Source organism: Scleropages formosus, chromosome 16 (genome assembly GCF_900964775.1).
Source record: "Scleropages formosus chromosome 16, fSclFor1.1, whole genome shotgun sequence".
In the NCBI taxonomy this organism is placed as follows: Eukaryota; Metazoa; Chordata; class Actinopteri; order Osteoglossiformes; family Osteoglossidae; genus Scleropages; species Scleropages formosus.
This window is the reverse complement of record NC_041821.1, coordinates 3,872,878-3,894,491: the sequence shown is the minus strand read 5'-3', so window position 1 is coordinate 3,894,491 and position 21,614 is coordinate 3,872,878. Positions and strand designations below refer to the sequence as shown.

The following is a 21,614-nucleotide window of genomic DNA, read 5'->3' as shown; positions in this document are numbered from 1 at the left end:
ATATGAACTTAATATTAAGGATACAAATATTTACTTTCTTTGTTAACTGCAACAGTGATTGGCCGATGCAGGAATGAACGCACCCCATTGGCTGGCTGCAGTTGTGGGAAACCCAATAGGGATGGAGCAACAGGAAGAGCCCCACCCTGCTGCAGAGCCCCATTGGCCACCAGTGGCACGGCGACTTGACCGATAGCAACACCTGGAGGCTGGACAACCACTGCCTGCGCCATGGGTACGAGCTGCAACCACCACACAATCGCGTTGAGACACTGTACAACGTAAAATAGCATTTACATCAATACACAGTCCAAGGACACACCTGGGCGAGCTGGGCTTGTCCATTTAGAATGATACTGCTCAAAACCCCTGGGTTCAGTCCATTGGCCATGACACCTCCATTGGCAACGGCCCCCTGGGGGGTGAGACGGGTTATGGAATACAGATACACTGTGTGTCAAGGCCAGTTACATTCACACATTTATATCATGCTGGTTCCGATAAAGTTTCCTATGTAAGCCAATACCATTTTTGGGTGATCATTAAGACACCAAAAATCAAGTATTAATAGTGTAACACAAATGAAGAATCCATGCCTCGGCACTTGCAGACGGTTCTCCGGATTCAGCCTGAGAAGGAAACAAAAGCGTATCCAGAAAAAGTTCAGGAACCAAAGAAGATGTGTAGTTAACATACTGACATACCATGAGCCTATAGGAGCACTCACCGTGTGGACCAGTGCTGGAATGATGAGACACAACATTCGAAGCATTTTCTTTTTATTTCTGCAGAGGAAAGACAAAGGAGTTATGCATATATCAACAAGATTTAAATGAAGAGATTTACAAGCTCGACTACTCACAAGTGTGTGTTTTAATTGTATTAGTTTGGGTTTTGAGACAGCTGGTAGCATGGTGGTTAGAGCTGCTGCCTGTGGTCCCCAAAGGTTGCAAGTTCAATCCCCATCTCCAATTTTAGTATGCTTGAGCAAGGTACTTACCCTAGAGTTACTCCAGTAAAATCACCCAGTTGTGTAAATGGGTATATAATTGTAAGTAGCAAAATTGCAGATATAGGTGTGTATAAATAATATTTTGCAAAAGTGTCAGATAAATGTATTTACAGTCTTCAGCCAAATCCCATATACATCAAAAAATTCAGTTTATTATTACAGAAATTCTTGTTGTATCATTTACTGAATCAGTAAATGCAAATGAAAGTGGAAAATTAGTATTTCAATATACCTCAGCACTGCGAGATCTCCAGGTAGGCTTTTTCAGTCATAGTTTCAGTCCGTCTTTATAAAGAACTACCTGTAACGTTCAAAAATGGTGGTCCAATCAGAATCCATCGCCGACTGGTGAGTCACTGGACTAGGTCGTATGCTATGTTATGACCGTTGCTTTGACTGGGTCTTGAAGGTGGAAAACCCAGAGCAGCTGAGTGTCCCTATAATAAACTTGTGCATGTTGAAATTATAATACATCATATGCATTTTTAATTATGAATTATGTTTCCAAAAGCATTTTTGTGGAAAACTTGCAAATGAGTCTGGCAGGATTAGAGAGACAGGTCAGAACTTTAGCACTTGTGGTGTGTGTCATAACCTTTGTGAGTCCACGAAATGGACCGTATCATCATGTGCAGTGAGCTCAGCAGCCTCCAATTAAACCGTTACACCACTGACCGCCAGCGGTTCCATCAGGCTGCTTAACAAATATTACACACACACCGCAAACACAAACACACACACACCAAGTGTCTGCAACATTGCAGATGTACATACGTATAGGTATACATAACATTTTGCAAGTCATTGTGATCCGTGGACTTCTTAACCGTCCAACCTCAGTTGCAGAATATCAGCGATTTAAAAACAGGCTACAGTAAAATAAAGGCCTTTTATTAGAAGTGTTAATAAAGCATGACACGTGAAATCTACATGTACAGCAAAATAATTGAACATTTGAAGTAATTTACAGTTTTGTCACCATTATTATGTCTGTAGTGCTAAATTCAATATCAAATGCAGAAATCAGATGTTTGCTTCAGTCGTTTCTTTGACATGTTGTATGAAATGGCTTATTATTGCATTAAAAGGATGTTCTGTATTTTAAGAATAAAGATTAATGCTTGCCCACTTTTAAACAAATTAATAAAACCAATAGGTACACACTGTAAAGATTATCTCTACAGTCTGCATTCAGGTCTAACTACAATATATAAGGATAAAAATTATGATTATTAGAATAAAAAAGAATTAAGCTCTGCACTTATAATTAAACACAACTTGTATTTATCTGTAATGTTGTTTTCTGGCCCTTTCTTCAGCACACCGTGTACAATAATTACATTATTTCTTTAAAATTCGCTCATTAAATTTTCACTCATATTTCTTCTTGAAGTCGTTCATTTCATTCATAAATATGCACTGCACAATATCTAATATTCATCCTCAGCCTTTCAATGGAGAATACCACTGACTATGTTACAGTTAAATAGTACACAACAAATACAAGCATAATGATGACTATACAAAAAATAAAATTTGTCAAATTCATTAATACATACACTAAAACGTCCACATATTTATAGCTTTTGCTCCAATTTGTACCGATACAACACATTTCATCCTCGATCTAGCTATCACTTGTTGTCCTCATATTTTCTCCAGGATACTCTGTACTATTAATCATATTATTACAATGATATTTTTCTCAAGCTCACAGAAAAAGAGGGAAAAGCTGACTGTGAGGATGAGTGAAGATGGGCTCTTGTGTCTCCAGTGCAGAAAAAAGTCACGTATAAGATGGTGGTGTGAGTTTAGAACAGCAAATTCACATCCATGTCATCTGTGGGGAAAAAGATGGGGTAAATGTTAAATTATAACCTGGTCGTCTCTTCCTGGAGACTGTAATAGCGATCGTTTATGCAAACCAATTTCAATATGTCACTTTCATAAAACTCACAAAATATGTCAAATGCACTGAGAACAACTGACTTTGTTCTGAAAATCTACGAACTTTACGCTGCGAAAAAGGCATTTTGTGGACCCCGTTAGAGGGATCGATGTGGTAATTGATGGTGAATCTGTGGCGCTTACCCTTTTTGATGCCAAAGCACTGACCCCATTCCCTGAAGGACACGTGATTGTCCTTGTCACCGTCACACTCCTGGAAGAATCGAGAGGTGCAGTGCTCCATGGGGACCAAAGGTGCCCTGAGTGGGGCCAGTTCGGAGTGGGTTAGGTACCTGCACAACACAACCAATAAGTGTGAAACGACCACACAATGCTATACTTCCAATCATACCTTAAACCACTGAACAAAGACCCACCTCCACCGTTTCATCTTCTTCACTTCACCTCCCAGGGACCAAAAAACTGAGGTTACATTCTCATTCTGTTACTGAGCTCACCGGATCATTCAGTTATTGTAACTAGCCTTTTCCATCCAAACGATAAATGTTCCAGAACATTCCAGTTCATTCTGCAACATTTATTCATTGCTGTGTTGCATTATCTGGTCTACCCATGGTCCCGAGTCCAACATCCTTCAGCTCAGCAGTCTAGGTGGTTCTCATACCTGTCAGCAGGATGTTGGTCCATCTGGGCAAACTGCCAGTGCACAGGGTAAATGTACATGTGGTAGTTCTTCTCAAAGTCCCTTGCCAACGTCTCGATGGGGTGGTCACCCGCATGGAGACGTCTCTCACTCTCATAGATCTTCTGAACCTGGGAGAAGTGGGTTAGTTGAGAAGAAAGATGTTTGAGACTGAAGGTTGTGTCTTTAAATCCTTCAAACCCTGCTGCCAATAAGTAAAATTTACATTCAGGACACATACCGTCTCCCCCCCAGTGTGTAGAAGTATGAGCATTAGTTGACCACTGAATAATAGGTCACAATAACATGAGGAGGTCAGTACTGATCTAATGCATCATTCTTCAAGGTGTCCATCTACAGAACAATCTTGCAGTCTGTTTGGAATTATGCTCATCTGTTATACTATTGGGGGTTCGGTGGCGTAGTGGGTTGGACCACAGTCCTGCTCTCCGGTGGGTCTGGGGTTTGAGTCCCGCTTGGGGTGCCTTGCGACGGACTGGCGTCCCGTCCTGCGTGTGTCCCCTCCCCCTTCGGCCCTACACCCTGTGTTGCCGGGTAGGCTCCAGTTCCCCGCAACCCCATATGAGACAAGCGGTTCTGAAAATGTGTGTGTGTGTGTGTAATGGAAAAATATAATTCATTAGATGGCTAACATAGCATGTTGGACACATATTTACATCTGTTATTCCACACCTGATATTATCTGTTCATTGCTCTGTTACCTGCCCATTTGTGGTTTTGTTAATTGCTGATGTGATCACCTCACATTAGTCACCTCCAATATCTGTGTTTCAGCCCTTCTTTCATTTCCGTGGGAGCTCCTTCAACCAACCTGCTGGTTTTTTGACATCCACCCCATGTGGTGTCAAAATCTGTACTTCTGTCATTTTATTCCCGTGTTTTCTTCTTGAGTGCAACTACATACAATACAAACAAACAAAAGGAAGGAATTCTTCTTTGTGGAAGCGACGCACCCGCAGTCGTTGCTTTAGCGTGAGGAGCCCTGGGGCCTTGCTGTCGAGCTCGTACCGCTGCAGCAGCACATTCTTCAGCCAGTCCCTCATGCGTAAGGGAAACTGCTGCAGCTCACCATCTTGGCATGGTGTGATGACTGCAAAAGAGAGACATGACACAGGAAATTCAGGAAGGACACCATGGATAGACCAATTCTGACACCTGATCATTTTTGGGCATGGCCGTGGTTGCAGTGCTACAACCAGGTCTTCCTGAATGATCGATACCAGTTGAGAGACAAATCAGAGAACCGTTGATACGCTCTTTGAAAAATTAGCACGAGTCTCAAAGCACCAAGTTGATGACGCTGACGCACGTTTACAGGGGCCGGTATAGTCGAGGTGGAGCCGGCGTCCTTGCTTGCTGCCCTCCAGGCCACACTTGGTAGCAAAGAGTTGGCAGGCGCTGTCATAGGTCTTGTTGTCTGTCCCACAGACCTGCACCGGAAAAATTCACAGCTGAGTGATTTCTAAAAGACAATACACATTGCTGGTTTTTTATTAGCCAGGCAGCTGTGGACAGAGGGTACTGGACAGTCCCAACGAGGTGCCTTTGGTTCTTTAAGGCTACAATTCTCTGCCTGCTTTAGCGCTGTAAGATAGGGGTCTGCGGTTCTAAACTTACATGTTGAAACTCAGTCATGCTCGGGGCACACGAAATGGGATCCTGGCAGACACACTCAGGCTGGTTCTCCTCATTCACTCGGCATGTTTTCCCACGTTTGCATGGGAAACCCTCACATGGGTCTGAAAGAGCGGGAAAAGGTCATTGTCAGAACCGCTTGTCCCGTACAGGGTCACAGGGAACCGGAGCCTACCCGGTAACACAGGGCGTAAGGCCGGAGGGGGAGGGAACACACCCAGGACGGGACGCCAGTCCGTCGCAAGGCACCCCAAGCAGGACTCGAACCCCAGACCCACCGGAAAGCAGGACTGTGGTCCAACCCACCGCGCCACCGTGCCACCACACCCCCTGTGGGAAAAGGTTAAATAACCTAAATCTTTTCCACTTTTCGACCTGCATGAGTGCAACTTCACTCAACTAAAAGGGTCATTTTGAGAGTGGAAGCTGAATTCCATGTGGGCTCACAGTTGAACTGGAAAGCCGTGTGGGTGCTGGTTCAAACCCGGTCTTCATAGTTGACCGCTTAAGCAAGGATGTGGTTCAGTCAAACAGTGTCCTCAGTAATTTAGTTTTGAAAAGACTTTAAATATTGTACACATGTCTTGATTAACCCTCATGCAATAAAATACGTTGATCTATTTATGCATTTTTGGATATTTCCCTCTTAGCTAAGTGGCATAAATTGTTAGGAAATAATAATCTGTGAAGTAATATTGCATCATATTTCCACACAAATTCTATGGCAAATTTTTTACATGTGTAGGCACGGAGAAAACACTGCGGTTCAGGATGCCAGGGCACAGAACTCGTGTGGGCAATGTAATCGTCTCCTTTATCCGCAGGAACTGAGTTGGAGCGGGTTGGTTTTGGAAGCGACGCTGCCGTAAGCTACAGGAAGTGTCTCAGTCAGCACATAACAGGGCCTCCACGCTGAGCTAACACTCACCCTCTGCGGCCTCCTGTTCCACGGGGCCCTCTGGGCGCCTGTCCACAGGGCGGGGATCCTTCCTCACCCTCCCCTCCGTGGGGTCCCTGCTCACCAGACGGATCTGCGGAGGTGGTGGAGTGTCAGGAACAGGTCCCTTAAGGACACCTTCATTAACTTTAAAGAGAAAGGAAATGTTTCACAAAGGAAATGTGTGCTGGAATTACGTGGCATAGAGGTTAAAGCTACCGCCTTTGGACTTGAATGACCCAAGTTTGAATCCTGCCTCCTGTTGTAGTACCCTTGAACAAAGTGTTTACCATGAATTGATACGGTAAAAATGAGGGTCTGGATGCCCCCTTTGCCGACTTCAGCATACTCCACCTGGCCTACACCATCCTCGAACCTCTCAGAGCTTATGTCAGCCTCCTCCTGGGGGTCATAGTCCACCATCTCAGGGATCAAGTCAGAGTCCTGAGCATCATCCTTGGGCTCCGAAGTGTTCGATCCACTGCTGTCCCGGTCACTTTCCCCATTGCCGTCCCCATCACTGTCCACAGCATAGTCCATATTTGTGGGGATTAGGTGCCCAGTGCTGGTCTCTTCTTCCGTGGCCTCCTCCTTGGCCCCCAGCAGACGTGCCAGCACCGCCTCACTCAGCAGGACCGGAGTACCACCCTCATCACCGCCCCTCTCCGGGCTGTAGCTCACATCCTCATCCTCCTGCTCGAGGCTGCTTGCTTCAAAAGTGATGGACGTGGGTAATAAGTCTTGGTCGCTCGGGGTCTGAGCCTGGGGATCGTCCTTCCCACAAACAGGAGAGACACACAACTTCAGTGATGTCATGGCCGAAACAATAACTCACACCTCATTTTCACCTTATGTACCTTGTTTTCAACTGTGGTGAATAATGGGAGTTTGTACAGTAAATTGTATGGCAGTGAGGGTGAAGCAGTTTTACCGTCATCTGGAGGGTCTGCAGGAGCTTAGAAGAGTTCTGGTCTTTGGCGTGAGGTTTGTTCCTTACCTTGGTTCGAGAGACAGAAAGGGGCTCAGTCTGAAGTCAAGGCCAACAGTCTCATCAGCATAAGCAAAATGATGACTTGCACTTGTTGTTTCACTGGTTTTAATAAACAAACTGATGCGCAGACTATCACGTGAATTTCATACTTCTGAACCCTTTGCTGAAAAGCTCAAAAATAAGAACTTTTCATAAAACATAAGGTCTAGCAATGATACAGCATAGAAAGATATGAAGTCAGGCCTTGATGTCTTACCTGTTTTCATAAGCATGTTTCTCAAATATTTCGCAATTTCTTTGTCTTTTAGACAGTGCTAACATTATTAAAAGTAACATGTACTCACAGATGCAGACAATGCAGACGCCAAAAGACACAGGAGCATCAAACAGGTCTTCATGCTTCAGACCGGTGTGAATCCACCCTTGTGTCCTGTTTCCTGACATTGGTCCACAGTATAAAAGATCCAATAGCAATATATACTCAGCATGTACACATTCGTATGTACAGCACATAGATAGATAGATAGATAGATGCCTTTTTTTTACCCAAACTACTAATGGACCTTTATCTGTATGCATGCTATACTTCACCCTTAGCACACGAGCCTCAACCAGCCGGTTTAGTTGCCATGACGATGGGCGTCAAGATATGCACCCCACTCACAAGTGGCATTCAGGGTCCGGTGAGCCAAAGTAAACAGCTGAGAGCGCCAGACTGGAAAAAGAGGTGACTAAGTACACACCCCCTTTGTGCGCGGGCCCCCAACAATAGGGGCCGTTTCGGCCCCTGTCGGGCAGAACAATACATCCGTCCCCAGTCCCTCGCAGACACACACAAGCGTGAAAATACGCCTTGCCACACATGATAAACGACTTGCATAACTTCGCATGAATCTTGTCAAGAGTTATTTACATTTTATGCTTATCGCTAAAATTAAATGTCTAAATTTTGTATTACTAATGTGATATCTGTCCTTGAGCAAGTTTTTAAGAAGGCGATAAGATCCAGAATTAAAAATGTGACACCATCTAATTCTAATGTTTTTGAAAGAGCACTTCTAACAAATACTTTCGCGTTCTACAGCCTACTGAGCGGCACTTCAGTACTTTACCTGAGATGATTCTATTAACTCTACTATTAATTGCTGCCACAGTGCACGTACATAAATATCCTGACTTTTTTTTAAGCACTTCGGGTTATTTTTTCTCATTTTAATGCATTGCAAATTGTTTAAGTGAATTGCAAAAAATCTTTCTGACTCCAGGCATTTCAATGCACCTGAGAAAGGAATCAAATGAGAACTGATATCAGAATGTGCAGAATATGTCTCATAAAGAGGGTCATGATCATCACAGAAACATCACGCAGAAGGACGTCAACGGCAGAGCAACAGCGAACGGCACGCGGAGTGTTACCTGAATTCAGAGGCTGCCAAGGAGGTCCTGAGACCGAGAGTGTAAGCGTGTGAGAGTGTGTGTGACAGTGCGTGTGTGTGTGTGTGTGTGTGCATCCAGACGGAGACGTCGACCGCCGACCGAGGACCAACGACTCTTTCACCCCCGGATGCGCAAAGCAGCGTAAGAGGGACCCCAGCGGAGCAGCCTGCGGGATGCTGGGATGAGGGGGGCGGGTCCTCAGGAGCAGGGAGCCATTTTTCATAAAAATTTTTTGAAATTTTTTTTTCAATTTATTTTATAGTGCAAAGGATCAGAAGCATAATATGAATAAACAGGTTGCTGTACATTATAACCACACTGGGTGTCATTCATCCTTGGAGCACTGATGCTCAGAATGTCCATTTAGGTTCTTCAAATAGCAGTGTCTTTAAAGTTCATTAAGTGGTGATAAACCAAGCAACATATCTATATATTTTAGACTATATCAGACTTTAATATGAGCAGAATATATTATGAATAATTTTCGGTGTGCAATGTAGCCGGATTTTTCGAAAGTGTCATCTGCAGTGGGTCCAAAACTCTTCCTGGACTTTAAGGAGAAAACACTTTTATTCCATGGCCTCTTGAAGAGATTCTTACGTAAAGAGTTTAGCTCCATCTGTTGGGCGAAGCACAAACCCCCATGAACGCAGCGAAAGACGGGGGTGTGTTGGACACGTCTGTCTGCGGCATTATGATATTAGGGTCACCGTGTCACTGCGTCGCTCATTATTCATTTGCACATCCCTGACAAGTCCTCTCCTTCCCATTCTGATTACTTGTCATGACCAAAGTCTCCACAAGAGGGCCTAACAGTTATAACCCCATGACAAATCACCGTTCCATCCCATCCTGCAATTATTCAAATCATTATCCATTCATCATCATTTAATATATCATTTATTTATTTTTATATCTGCTTTTTTTCCTTTCATGTGCGTTATGTCTTTTCTTTGATGGATAGAGCTGCTGTGGTGCAAAACAAGAGTGAAAGATAGCAATAAAATTCAGCCTTATCACATTCTACTCAAATCATATCCAAACAGTATGCAAATCAACATTAGTGCATTATTGCTGCACTGGCGTCCCGTCCTGCGTGTGTCCCCTCCCCCTCCGGCCTTACGCCCTGTGTTACCGGGTAGGCTCCGGTTCCCCGTGACCCCGTATGGGACAAGCGGTTCTGAAAATGTGTGTGTGTGTGTGTGTGTATTAATAATAATAACAACACATTATCATTAATAAGAATAATTACAATAATATAGGACTAGTTCTGCTAAATTTAAGTGCCTATATACCTTACCTTTTTGGGTGTCACATTTTTTTTTCCATAATAGTGATATTTTGAAATAATGATAATTTGATCCTCTCACAGATGGGAATTTCACTGAATGAATTAACCCCATTAGGGGAGGGATGGGGGCTCTGGGAAAGGTCATTATGCTGAGTTTCACATAGAGATATTACACACATTTATCTTACAGTGTCATATGTTAAGGAAATGTAGTAAGATATGTAGTAATGTCATTATTTTTTAACATAAAATATTGTGCAGGTCACAATAATAGTTTTAACACTTTCCCTTCTGTCTTGCAAGACTGCAGATAGCATCTGGGGGGTGGAAGGGGTTAAATTCTATGTATTTAATAAATTTTTTTATACTATTAATTGCTGTTCTACTGTGCTCCAGTGTGTACATATGGCCTGGACCAGACCAAGTGTCGTGTATCGTAACCATGGTAACAGTGTGTTACCTGCAGTTCGGCAGCAGACGCTCAGAAGGTGACGGTTCAATGCTCATGAGTTCAGCTTTATGTTAATTTTGATTTTTTTAATTATGTTCAGTGCAATGCAGTGAGGGCCAGTGCGTGAATTAGTGTTTAAGAATGAGTGCGGTTATAATTTTTGCTTTTATACCCGCATCCATACAGCTTTCTGCATGAGAAAAGAGCTGTGAGCAAAATGAAAAAATGGATAATTACAGTGGTGTCTGTATAGTAAATGTTTTATAGTACGCTCACCATGTTTCCGCCATAACAATTACCATCAGTTTAATGGGCAGCGATGCGCTCCTGATTGCACAACGTGATGTAATTTCCTGGAGGTCTGGGATTCTTCCTGCACTATTTTCGTCTCGGGCCGAAGAGCAAAACACGGGGGGGTTGGCGTTTCGGGTTCGACGCAACGCAGCGCCGCAGGGTTACGAGTGGCATAATAAGAGCGCAGCCCCGACGCGGCGCTCGTCCTCGACGGCGGAAGTGACAGGCCGGAGCGTGGGCTCCCTTACAGCGTTTCTGCGCGTCGACAAAACCGCAGCACCCACACCTGCGGGGGTGTCTGCCTGTAAAGACAAGTGTGTTTACATTTACACAGTGCCCAGAAAGGCCTTCAGACCATCACCCAGTGCAGGTGATGAAATCAGAAACGTCAGGATGCTTGGAACTGAGAAATTTAGAGGACTAAGAATATGTTTGTTCCCCCCCCCCCCCCCGGTGTTTATCGTCTGTCTGGAGATCTGTGTTGTTTATATTGCTCTCTGTATTGCTATAGGTAATGTGTACCGTGGTCCCGCCTTATCCGTTGTTTCAGTTGCTGTCTGAAACTATTACATGGAAAATTCCAGAAATAAACAATTCATAAGTTTTAACTTGTACACCGTTCTGAGTAGCATGATGAAATTGGTTGGGTGACTAAGTACACAGTGCCTGGGTGATGGGAGAAGATGTGGGTTCGATTCCCGCTCAGTCTGTGTGGAATTTGCTATTCTCTCCGTATCTGTGTGGGTCCCCTCTGGGTGCTCTGGTTTCCTCCAAAGTCCAAAGACATGCTGTTCAGGTTCTCCCATAGTGTGTGAATGACAGAGAGAGTGTGTTCCACTGATGTATGGATGAGTGACCCAGTGTAAGTAGTGTATCTAGCAGTGTAAGTCACCATGGTGAATAAGGTGTGCGGGCTGATGACACTACATGGAGTTCATTGGAAATCGCTTTGGAGAAAAGCGTCTGCTCAATAAATAAATGTAAATCAGTACAATAAAATATTTTTAGAGAGAAATCACATTCACATAACTTTTATTAATTTATATTGTTATAATTGTTCAATTCATTACTATTTGTGGTTGTTAATCTCTTATTGCGCCTAATTCATTAATTAAACTTTATCATAGGCATGTATGCATAGAAAAAAACATAGTACGTATAGGGTTTGGTAATATCTGCGGTTTCAGGCATCCGCTGGGGGTCTTGGAACATATTCCCTGTGGATAAGGGGGGACTACTGTATTAATATTTATTATATTTACGCATTTATTACATTTATTTAATATTTATATATACATTTTCATATATGAATTTTAACCCATTACTGCCCAGTGATGACTATTTTTATATTCCTCTAACCCCCAATGCTGTGTGATGGTGTCTGTACTGGTGTCCATACACAGGGTTGTAGCTATGAATTTTGGACCCCTTGAACCCCAAACAGCCCCTCACTCTTTGAATAAAATAAATGTGTGCAAACAATAAATAAATGTAATTACTTTGTGTAATTTGCAGCACTTTTAATAATTGTGTATAATAAAATATTTTGCTTTTGGGCCCCTAGAATTCTCACCAGCGTTCAGCCCTCTAGCTGGGGTCCAGTTTTTTTTTTTTTTTTGCATTTCAGAGCCCCAAATTTACAATAAAATATCACCAAATCCCTTTAAAATGGACACAGTTACTTATTACAGTTAACATTTATTATCACATCACATGGAGGGGGCGCGGTGGTGCAGTGGGTTGGACCGCAGTCCTGCTCTCTGGTGGGTCTGGGGTTCAAGTCCCGCTTGGGGTGCCTTGCGGCAGACTGGCGTCCCGTCCTGGGTGTGTCCCTTCCGCCCTGTGTTACCGGGTTGGCTCCGGTTCCCTGCGACCCCGTATGGGACAAGCGGTTCTGAAAATGTGTGTGTGTGTGTGTGTGTGTGTGTGTGTGTGTGTGTGTATCACATCACAGCATAAGAGTGCAGTTTAACTTGATTAATTACTGTACAACTGTCTACCTGCTCTCGTTCAGCTCTTTCATACTTATTATGAAAAGCATCTGCTAAATACACACACATTTTCTGAACCGCTTGTTCCATATGGGGTCGCGGGGAACCGGAGCCTACCCGGCAACGGAGGGCATAAGGCTGTGGGGGAGGGGGGGGGACACACCCAGGATGGGACACCAGTCCATCGCAAGGCATCCCAAGCGGGACTCAAACCCCAGACCCACCGGAAAGCAGGACCCAATCCAACCCACTGCGCCACTGTGCCACCCTGTCACTACACCTCCCATATCTGCTAAATAAAGAAGTTTAAATGTATTATGTACTGTACACTTAAAAAAATGCTCATAAAGAAAACACAAACAAATGATACTAAATGTGATGCATCAATTCAAGGTTTAATGTAAAAAAAAAGAAATGATTAAAGAATTCCAGTGAAAACAATGCAAATGAAATGATCTCAGTGGACAAGGGGCCGTGTGCTGGACGGTCCAAACGTGGCCAGGAGCACTGAGGTTACACCAGGTGAAAGTAGTAAACGAGGGCTGATGGAGGGAGAGAAGCGAACGCTGGATCAGCTGAACTATGACTGGGAGGAAGACCACACGGTGGCTCTGGTCTCGCACGGTTCGGCTGTCAGGAGCCGCACGAAACTCAAATCTGATCCTTGTAAAGCTGAAGAAATGTCTCACAAGGCCAAATCAGGGTTTTAAACTTAAGACCCTTAAATGAACTCAGATTCTCTTGAATGGACAAATGTTAGGGTGTGACTCTACTCTTATTGTTTACGGTGTTGTCTACTTGTATACTGTCCACATTTAAAAAGGGTTTTAAACCTCACCTTTTCCAGGCTCTCTTCGTCCATCATCTCTTAAGCTCACGTAAGGTGTAAATGTTCATGCTCTATAACTTTTAAGATGATGCCGGATAAACCTTTACACAGCTGCTCCTGTAACGTAACATAAATGTTAATATCTATCTCAAAAAAAAAATTATTACTTGGAAGGTGATCAGGAAAAGTGGACATTCGGATAAAGTTTTATTCAGCTGCTCACGTGATGAACATTGGTTCGTGTGGTGGAAAGAAACTAAATGTACTTTAGAATCACACATCTGCATCTAAGTGTCTCTTTCTCCTAATGTAACGAATACTTTGTATTTTCTATGAAATGTACATCGCTTTGGAGAAAAGTGCCTGATAAATGAATACATGGCAATGTAAGTGTAAACTTCTTTGTTTTTGTTTGTTCCAAACGGTTTTCTAATGTTACGTATATCAAATACCGAAGGAAGTATATTAGGTGCCAGGAGAGGAGAAGGTGTCGTCTCTCAATAACAGAATAGAAGAGGAGACGGAAGCCTGTCGTTGAATTTCCTGAGCGCGGATCTGTGTTTATTCATGTTGCTGATCCGTATTCCAGAGGGACTTACAACGTTAAAGTGCTTACAATTATTTACCCATTTACACAGCTGGGTATCTTTAGTAGAGCAAGAATTTTGCTCAAAGGTGCTACAGTGAAGGTGGGATTTGAACCCATGACCTTCAGGTGCGACACAGCAGCTCCAACCACTATAATACAGGCTGTCCTTGCTTTGCCCTCTGGGAAGGGCTTTGACGGTTGAAGAAACCCTGAGAGGTGCTCCTCTGAGCTCGCGGAGACCGAACGAGGGGCCTCCGAGTTCATCGGAAAAAGCCCTGTCGTGTCGTGTGTTGTTTTTCACGTCTACGCAGAAGAGCCGGAAGGGTCGGCGAGCGGCGAACACGAGCGAACGCAGCGGCCCGGACGCCCGTTTCCCTCCACGGCCAAAATAGATCAATCTTTTTAATTCCACAGGAAAGAAATGATCCCCGCAGAGGGACGCACGCTGTCATTATGAGCTGCCTTCCGGCAGTGGGCGAGAGGAGCGCTCCTCTCCAGCGTGTGTTCGGAGCCCGCATGCCCCGTCCCACCCCGTCCCGTCCCGTCCCGCTAAATTAGAAGTCGTGGCTCAAGCAGTCAGCAGACTGGGGAAGACTGGGAGCATCCTGGTCAGGGCGCCGAGGCGTTGCGGAAGTTCACACCCCCGCGGTGGGACCCGGAGCTGCTGATATATAGAGTCATCCACCAGCTGAGAGCATCAGATCCCTTAAACGTGACTCCGGCTTTGACCGCAGGGCTTCATCCTGAGGGGTCGAGCTCAGCTCAGCTCAGCTCATCACCACATTCGCAGGGCCATTGTGCACCGCGCTTTTACCTGAGCAAGGTAAGGACTCCGTTTTACCGACTCCTACCTAGAAGCCTCTGAATGACAACACCGCAGGTCATCAGTTGACCTTACATTTCTCGGTGATTCTACATTACGTTCCATATAATACTGCTTCTAAGTGCCTGTGTCCCTTTTTTTTACCACGAAATGGGTATTTGATGAGAATCAGTGTGTCTCGTGTGACATAATAGGTGCGAAATGACCAATTCCATATGTTTCTTTAGAGGAAATCATGTGTGTAGTAGAAACACACAGGTAGTGCAGGTGTGGAAATTATTGAAACTCAAGACGCCTTGATTGAACCAAGTAAGTAAGCAGAACCGGGGGTGTAAATCGTAATTATTAATTCATTTTCTACGTTCATTTTAAGATTTAACACTTAGATTTCATACGCTTTTTTTAACTTATGCAAGAATAATGACCACCCCTACAGGGTTCACATACTTTTAAGCAGCAGTGTATATTGGCATCAAATGCCCATGGAACATGCAGTTCCCACAGGGATTTACATACATTCCCATCTATAAATGCGGAAAAAATGCTGTAACAGAGACACTGTGAGTGTGAGACGTAGCCCCGGAATCGTAAACTCTGCACTTGAGGGTTTAGCGCACCTATACTTAGGCCTATAGTGGTTCTTTTTTTGGTCACCTGGACTTTGCGGACGTTAAATTAGTGGTGCTATGAAACTGAGAGCGAGTTACCGCGGTCACTACCACCCAAGTACCCTGTTTTCCACAGGATGAAGGCTGCCGTAGTCATCGTCTGCTTGCTGGGGACCGTCCTCACTCACCCGGTGAGTATATGTCATCAAATTAATGTGACTTATTTTTTATTGTGACCTGATGCATCATTTATTATTTAAGCTTAATAGTGTTAATACTAATAATTTAATTTAGCTGATGTATGACTGCTTGCGAAAGCTCCGGTTTCTGCTACCGAAGCGCTTGATATGTTTGCTTTTGCATGTTTGGCAGCACTCTAGTGATGAATGCTGCACCTTCTCTCCCTCCTGTGGCCTCCTTGCTCTGTGTGCATTTACTGCGTTTGTACACAAGGAACCTGTAATTCACTGTGGGAAAAAAAAAAAGCTTCTCATCTCCCGCCTCTCAGATTCTGCGCAGAGACGTCTGGGACCCGGTCTGGGACTCGGTCTGGGACGAGACGGACCTGCTGGAGGAGACTTCTCTAGAGGACTTCCACGAAGAGGTGTTTAAAGGGCGTTATTGTCAGAGTGCACTTTGCAAACACGGTATTATTGGTGTAATAATGAGGGCTGAAGAAATATCAGTTAGGGGAAAGGATCGCATCTGGAAAAATATTGATCAGCACTTAGGGTTAGGGTATATTCAGTGGGGCCAGCTGGTAGTGTGGGGGTACAGCTGCTGCCTGAAGGTCACAGGTTCCAATGTCTGGTGTAGTACCCTTGATCAAGGTACTTACCCTAAATTGCTCCAGTAAATATTACCCAGTATTATAAATGGGTAAATCAGTGCAAGAAGCTGGGGCAGTTGATAGTGTAGTGATTAGAGCTGCTTCTTTTGGACCCAAAGGTCACAGGTTTGAATCCCAGCTGTAGTACCTATTGAGCAAGGTACTTACCCTCAATTGTGTATAAATAGGTAAATAATTGTAATTCCCTTTGAGGAAAAGAGTTTGATAAATATAAGATGGCTAAATTCAGTTTATTTCTTTGTAACACCTAACAGGTTGCTTCAAAATAAAGAAAAATGCACAAAAAAATACAGTTATACACAATAGAGGAGAGTTTAGAGATTAGAGTGAAAAAAAAAAACAACAAAAAGCCACAGTGGAAAACAAGTTTGGGGGGAAAAGAGAGAAACCAAGAGGAGAGGAGACAAAACTGTCGGGGATGGTTAAGGAGGAAAAACACGGGGATCCACTGCCAACTGGCTGCCCGCCCCTCGGGGGAGGTTTCTAAAAACCGACTGTTGATGTAACCGCTGTATACGGCCATATGTATAAATAAACCCCGAGGAAGTGCAATATGCGACAGATCTGTATTCAACAGGAAAAATAATACCTATAAATATGACTCTTAAAGCTGCTCATCTAAACTGAAAGCTGATATTTTCAAAGAATTTGGACCAAAGCTTATTTTTAAGGAGTGAAAATAATAACGTTACCTGGCAGAGTAAGGCTGGAGAAGCAGGAAGGTAATATTTTGTTATGGTTCTTGCATCATAGTCATAATTGCATCATAATTAATCACTGCGTCATAATATGTGGATGTGCACTTATATGTTAGTTTCTCATTTTTATTATTAATTATTGATTATTATATGCCATTTTAAATATGATATTGACATATGTCACAGGCGCAGCCCTACAGCTCCTCTGAGCTCTACTCCACTGACCAGAGCAACACTTCTGAAACAACGGTGCGTCCGCCGAAACCCTCAGACGATGGAAAGTGTCCCGTGTGTTTCGTATTTAGCACGTTCAAACAAATATAAACATGCATCATATCCAGGAAATCATATCAGGGTTTGTCATTCTTGCTTAAGCTGAAACAGGAGATTTTCTAATTACCGTTTTGATTTATTGCAGAGCTCCCCAGAAAATACTTCGGAAAAAACAGTAAGCGGTGTTTTTTTCTACGGCGCTGTCTTCGTTTTTTATTTTTGTGATTGGTGAAGTCGGAACGAGGGGAGCCGGGTAGGGCGGCGGTGGGACTGTGTGTGGCGGCCGAGCCGCCAGCGGGGGAACGTGTCATTACAAACCCACAGCGTTCCTCGGTCTGGACCGCGGTCCTCAGTAAACAGCGCAAATGTGCGGCTGCGGAGCAGAGGCGCTCGTCGGCCCGCGGTCGTGCCCCGACTTCCAACCTGTACAGCGGCCTGTGAGGTCATCGAGATCAGTGACGCCGAACTGGGCCAAACCGGGCCAAACCGGACAGAAAGGCGCAAAGAAGTAGAACTTAAAAACATTTCTGCAATTTTAAATGAGGCCCAGCAGGTGGCGTAGCACTTAGAGCGGCCACCTTGCAATAGAGATACCTGGGTTTGAATTTGACCACCTGCTGTAGTGGCCCAAACCAAGGTACACAGCCTGAACTGGGACAGCAAAAGTTACTCTGCTATTAACATTGTAAATGATCTTTAGATAAAAGATAAATTAATAAATTATATACACATTTCTGAACCACTTATCCCATATGGGGTCGCGGGGAACCGGAGCCTACCCGGCAACACAGGGTGTAAGGCCAGAGAGGGAGGGGACACACCCAGGACGGGATGGAAGTCCGTCGCAAGGCATCCCAAGCAGGACTCGAACCCCAGACCCACCGGAGAGCAGGACCTGGTCCAACCCACTGTGCCACTGCACCCCCCTTATCATTATATATAATGTATTATATATGTATTTATTTATTGATTTATATATGTATGCATATATATACGTGTACGTATATATATAAAATGCTGAGAACTTTTTTTCTCTTTTCATGCAAAGGCTTCTGCGGAGGACAAAACATCAGAGGAGGACCAGGTATTTCCCATTTTTTTCATCGGGGCCCTTGTTAAAAAAAAAAAAAAAAGATTAATTTAAAAAAATGGTCTGTGTGGGGATAAAATAGCATTTTAGTATCACTGTGTGAAACAGCTGTAAGGTTATTAGTTTGTTGGACTTTTTGGGTGGTTATTTGGTTTAATACTGGGAGACAAGTTCTCGTCCCGCTATTCCTGCCCCTCCGCTGCCGTACCCCCAGCACGGTACCACAGTCCTTTGCGTCCGTGGTATTTTCGGCACAGTGTTCACGGTCGCTTCGACCACCTGCGCTCTTTTACAGACTTCTTCGGAGTCAACGGAGACGACCTCTGAGGACCAGGTGAGGACAGGGAGGTGACGCGCCCATCCACCTGTGCAGATGTGTTGTGTGAAAAAGTCTTTCCCCCACCGCCCCCCCCATGGTTAAACTGGCTCTGCTTTTTGTGTTTGAACAGACATCGGAGGAGGTGGACAACCGCTCCCATGACAAGGTAAAACACAGTAAAGCTCTGTCCTCTACTAATATACAGACGTTATCATCCCAAAACACTGGTTTACTCTGTTTTACCACAGAACTTTTAAGTAGCAAACGTCTGCGGTGATTTGATTGTTTCTTTTCACACGCCGTATACAGTACATCCGTCCGTCCTTATTGGTGATGGACGGGTGTCCCACCCAGGGTGTACCCTGCCTCAGGGCCTCTGCTTCCGGGATAGGCTCTGGACCACCGCGACCCTGCACTCGGGGCCGGATTTCGGCGCCGATGGTCCGGGCTGCTTTCACTCGGAAATGTGCAAAAAGGGTGTAAACTCCGAAGGATTTACACCGTTTCATAGGATGGTACCAGTTGCTGAACCAAGTCAGCGATCAATGCAGAAGCTGAAGAAAGGAACTTTTCTAAATAATAAATGCCTAGAAATTCCGGAATTATATTTATAGATTTATTCATTTAGCACTTTTAGCAAGAAGCCAGTTACGGCACCGAGCCTCATTTTCCTCATATTTTGCGCTAAGGTTCTTTGCCCTAGAAATCGCCCCTTTTTTTGCCTCACGCACGGGGCCTCGCGCCATCGGACACGCAGTTGCCGCGCACTACTGACTCCTCCTTGACCGTGTAGCTGCAGGAGAGCGCGGTGCCCTTTGACCTTTGCCCTTGTTCCACATGTGTTCGCGCAGAGTGACTCTGACGAGGACGGGGACACGAGAGACGACAGTCGCGGCAGCGCGGAGAACACGCGCAGAGTGAGTGGGACCCCGCGATTCATACGCGCGTCGGTCGGTTATCCGCTGAGTGTTTGTGTCCGCGCGGGTGCGCGTGCGTGACGTTTCGTTTCCCTCTCCTCTCCCCCTCCCTCCGCGCGCAGCGCTGGTACAAAGCGTTCGACGTGAACCTGAGGAGCGACGCGGGCGGCGCCACCAGCGAGGAGACGAGCGAGAGCCGCTCGCCCAGCGACGAGGACGCGCCACCGGCCACCTACGAGCCCTCCGTCTCCGACAGCACGGAGGAGGAGGAGCGCAGCAGAAGCGAGAGCTGCCAGCAGCAGCAGCAGCAGCAGGGCGGCGACAGCAGCCGGAGCTGCGAAAGCGAGGAGGAGGAGCGTTCGGCCGAGGACCTGGGAGACGACGACGCCGGGAATCCGGCGGCGCCCGACGGGCGGCTGCGGCTGCGGCTGCTGGAGCAGAGCGAGCTGGAGCTCCGGAGGTAGAGCGGCGGCGGAGGGGAGAGAAGAAATGAAAGCGGGTTGTTGTGAAGTTGTGAAACCCCTCAGTCAATGTCTCCTCCTCCTCCACCTCCTGAGGCATTACAGGTTCAGGACAATTAATTTGAGGCCTCGACACATGATGATGAATCACTTGAAGTGTTTCTGTCTTTCTCTCTGGTGCACAGCGGCGAGCGAACAAGCCGCGCGCGCGTCTCCAGGCTGCTCTCGTGGAAGTTCAGTACAGCGCTGTAGGTACTATAGTACTGTACAGTAATGCTATAGTACTGTATAATGCTGTATAGTACTGCATAGTACAGCACTGTGGTATAGTATAGTATATAATATATTACACTACAATACAGTGTTCATAATGGCCCTTTATTATATTAGTATTATTGTTTCTTTTCATAATAAGTGACTCATATTTGTATCATGTCTCTTTGGAACATAGAAGTAACTCACTTGTTTTATTATTTTTATTTTTTTAATCCATCTTACTTTTTCCAATGACTTTATTCCAAACTGCACTCTATACAGTATATATATGGGGTGGAATTTTATATGAGAGTATTTTTTTGAGAAAAATTATTATTGCAGTAGTCTGTTTTGGCCGTACACAGTATTATAAGATGAGGAAAGGGAAAATCTCTCTGACATTCTCATGTGAGCAGCAGTAGAAACGCTTCAATAGATACAAGAAGGACAGTAAAAGCACACAGTATCTGCTTCGTCGTGTCGTTTGGTGAACGGAGGCTGTTGATGAAATTCATTAAAATGTAGAAATTAGTAGCATCCCTTGTGTGTTTGTTCAGTGTTTTTCCACTCTGTTTTCACTAAACGCGCCGACACGTTCGTGTGTTTGTACTTGTGAATGTCATTTTGACTAAAAAATACAGTTGCTGTCGTATTTATTGCTTGTGGTCAATCTTTAATATATTTGTTGTTTTTGTAAAATGCTCAAAATTAAAAAATGTTGCATCACTGGCTTCATCAATAATGTACTTCATAATTTATATTACCAATGATATGTAACTAAAAAAAACTACTTCCATGTGTACAGATATATAACCAGCGGCACTTTTTTGTACAGCAACATGATTAAAATCATTAAACTGATGAGCAGCTGGTACTGTACTGGTTAGAACTGCGGCCTTTGGATCTGAAGGTTGCTGGTTCGAATCTCACCCGGTGCTAAGAATTTACCCTGAATTACCCAGCTGTGTAAAGGCTTAAATACCTGCAGGTATCTAACGTGATAAGGCACAGGATCCTGTTCAGGCACCGTCGTAAACAACTTTCCATGCCTTCTGGTCAGGTGTGTTTGTACTAGAACACGGGACACAGATATTTCACGATTTACCCTGCCGAGCTCACAATAAAATAATATCACATGACCACCAGGAAACGAGGCAAAACGCAGGCAAGTTTGAAAGCTTTAGCAGATCTTCAGAGCAGCCCAGGGTGTGAAATCAAAACCGAGAACCTTTACATGCAAATGTCCTTGAGG

At 44.6% G+C, this 21,614-nt stretch overlaps 1 protein-coding gene across 2 annotated transcripts; it reads right to left on the bottom strand.

The window, feature by feature from the left end:
• Window positions 1-2,777: 2,777 nt before the first annotated feature.
• sparcl1 (SPARC-like 1) lies at window positions 2,778-8,688 on the bottom strand. Of its 2 annotated transcripts, XM_018735764.2 has the most exons (11): window positions 8,603-8,688; window positions 7,531-7,623; window positions 7,127-7,192; window positions 6,550-6,969; window positions 6,187-6,289; window positions 5,241-5,362; window positions 4,933-5,053; window positions 4,577-4,713; window positions 3,585-3,733; window positions 3,104-3,252; window positions 2,778-2,852 (listed from the first exon to the last, which is right to left on the bottom strand). In XM_018735764.2, exons 2-11 carry the CDS (start codon window positions 7,582-7,584, stop codon window positions 2,824-2,826), a joined length of 1,350 nt encoding a protein of 449 aa, XP_018591280.2. In that variant the 5' UTR covers window positions 7,585-7,623; window positions 8,603-8,688; the 3' UTR covers window positions 2,778-2,823. The 2 variants fall into 2 exon arrangements, with proteins under 2 accessions (XP_018591280.2, XP_029114938.1); XM_029259105.1 differs by lacking the exon at window positions 8,603-8,688 and having other exon boundaries at window positions 7,531-7,666.
• Window positions 8,689-21,614: the final 12,926 nt, after the last annotated feature.

Bases quoted from the DNA above. Each gene is read 5' to 3' on its own strand.
- sparcl1 (XM_018735764.2), bottom strand. From the start codon at position 7,584: ATGAAGACCTGTTTGATGCTCCTGTGTCTTTTGGCGTCTGCATTGTCT. The intron at 7,193-7,530 runs GTGAGTACATGT...TCTCGAACCAAG, and splicing joins CGTCTGCATTGTCTGCATCT to GTAAGGAACAAACCTCACGC. The intron at 3,734-4,576 runs GTGCGTCGCTTC...CACTTCTCCCAG, and splicing joins CGCTAAAGCAACGACTGCGG to GTTCAGAAGATCTATGAGAG.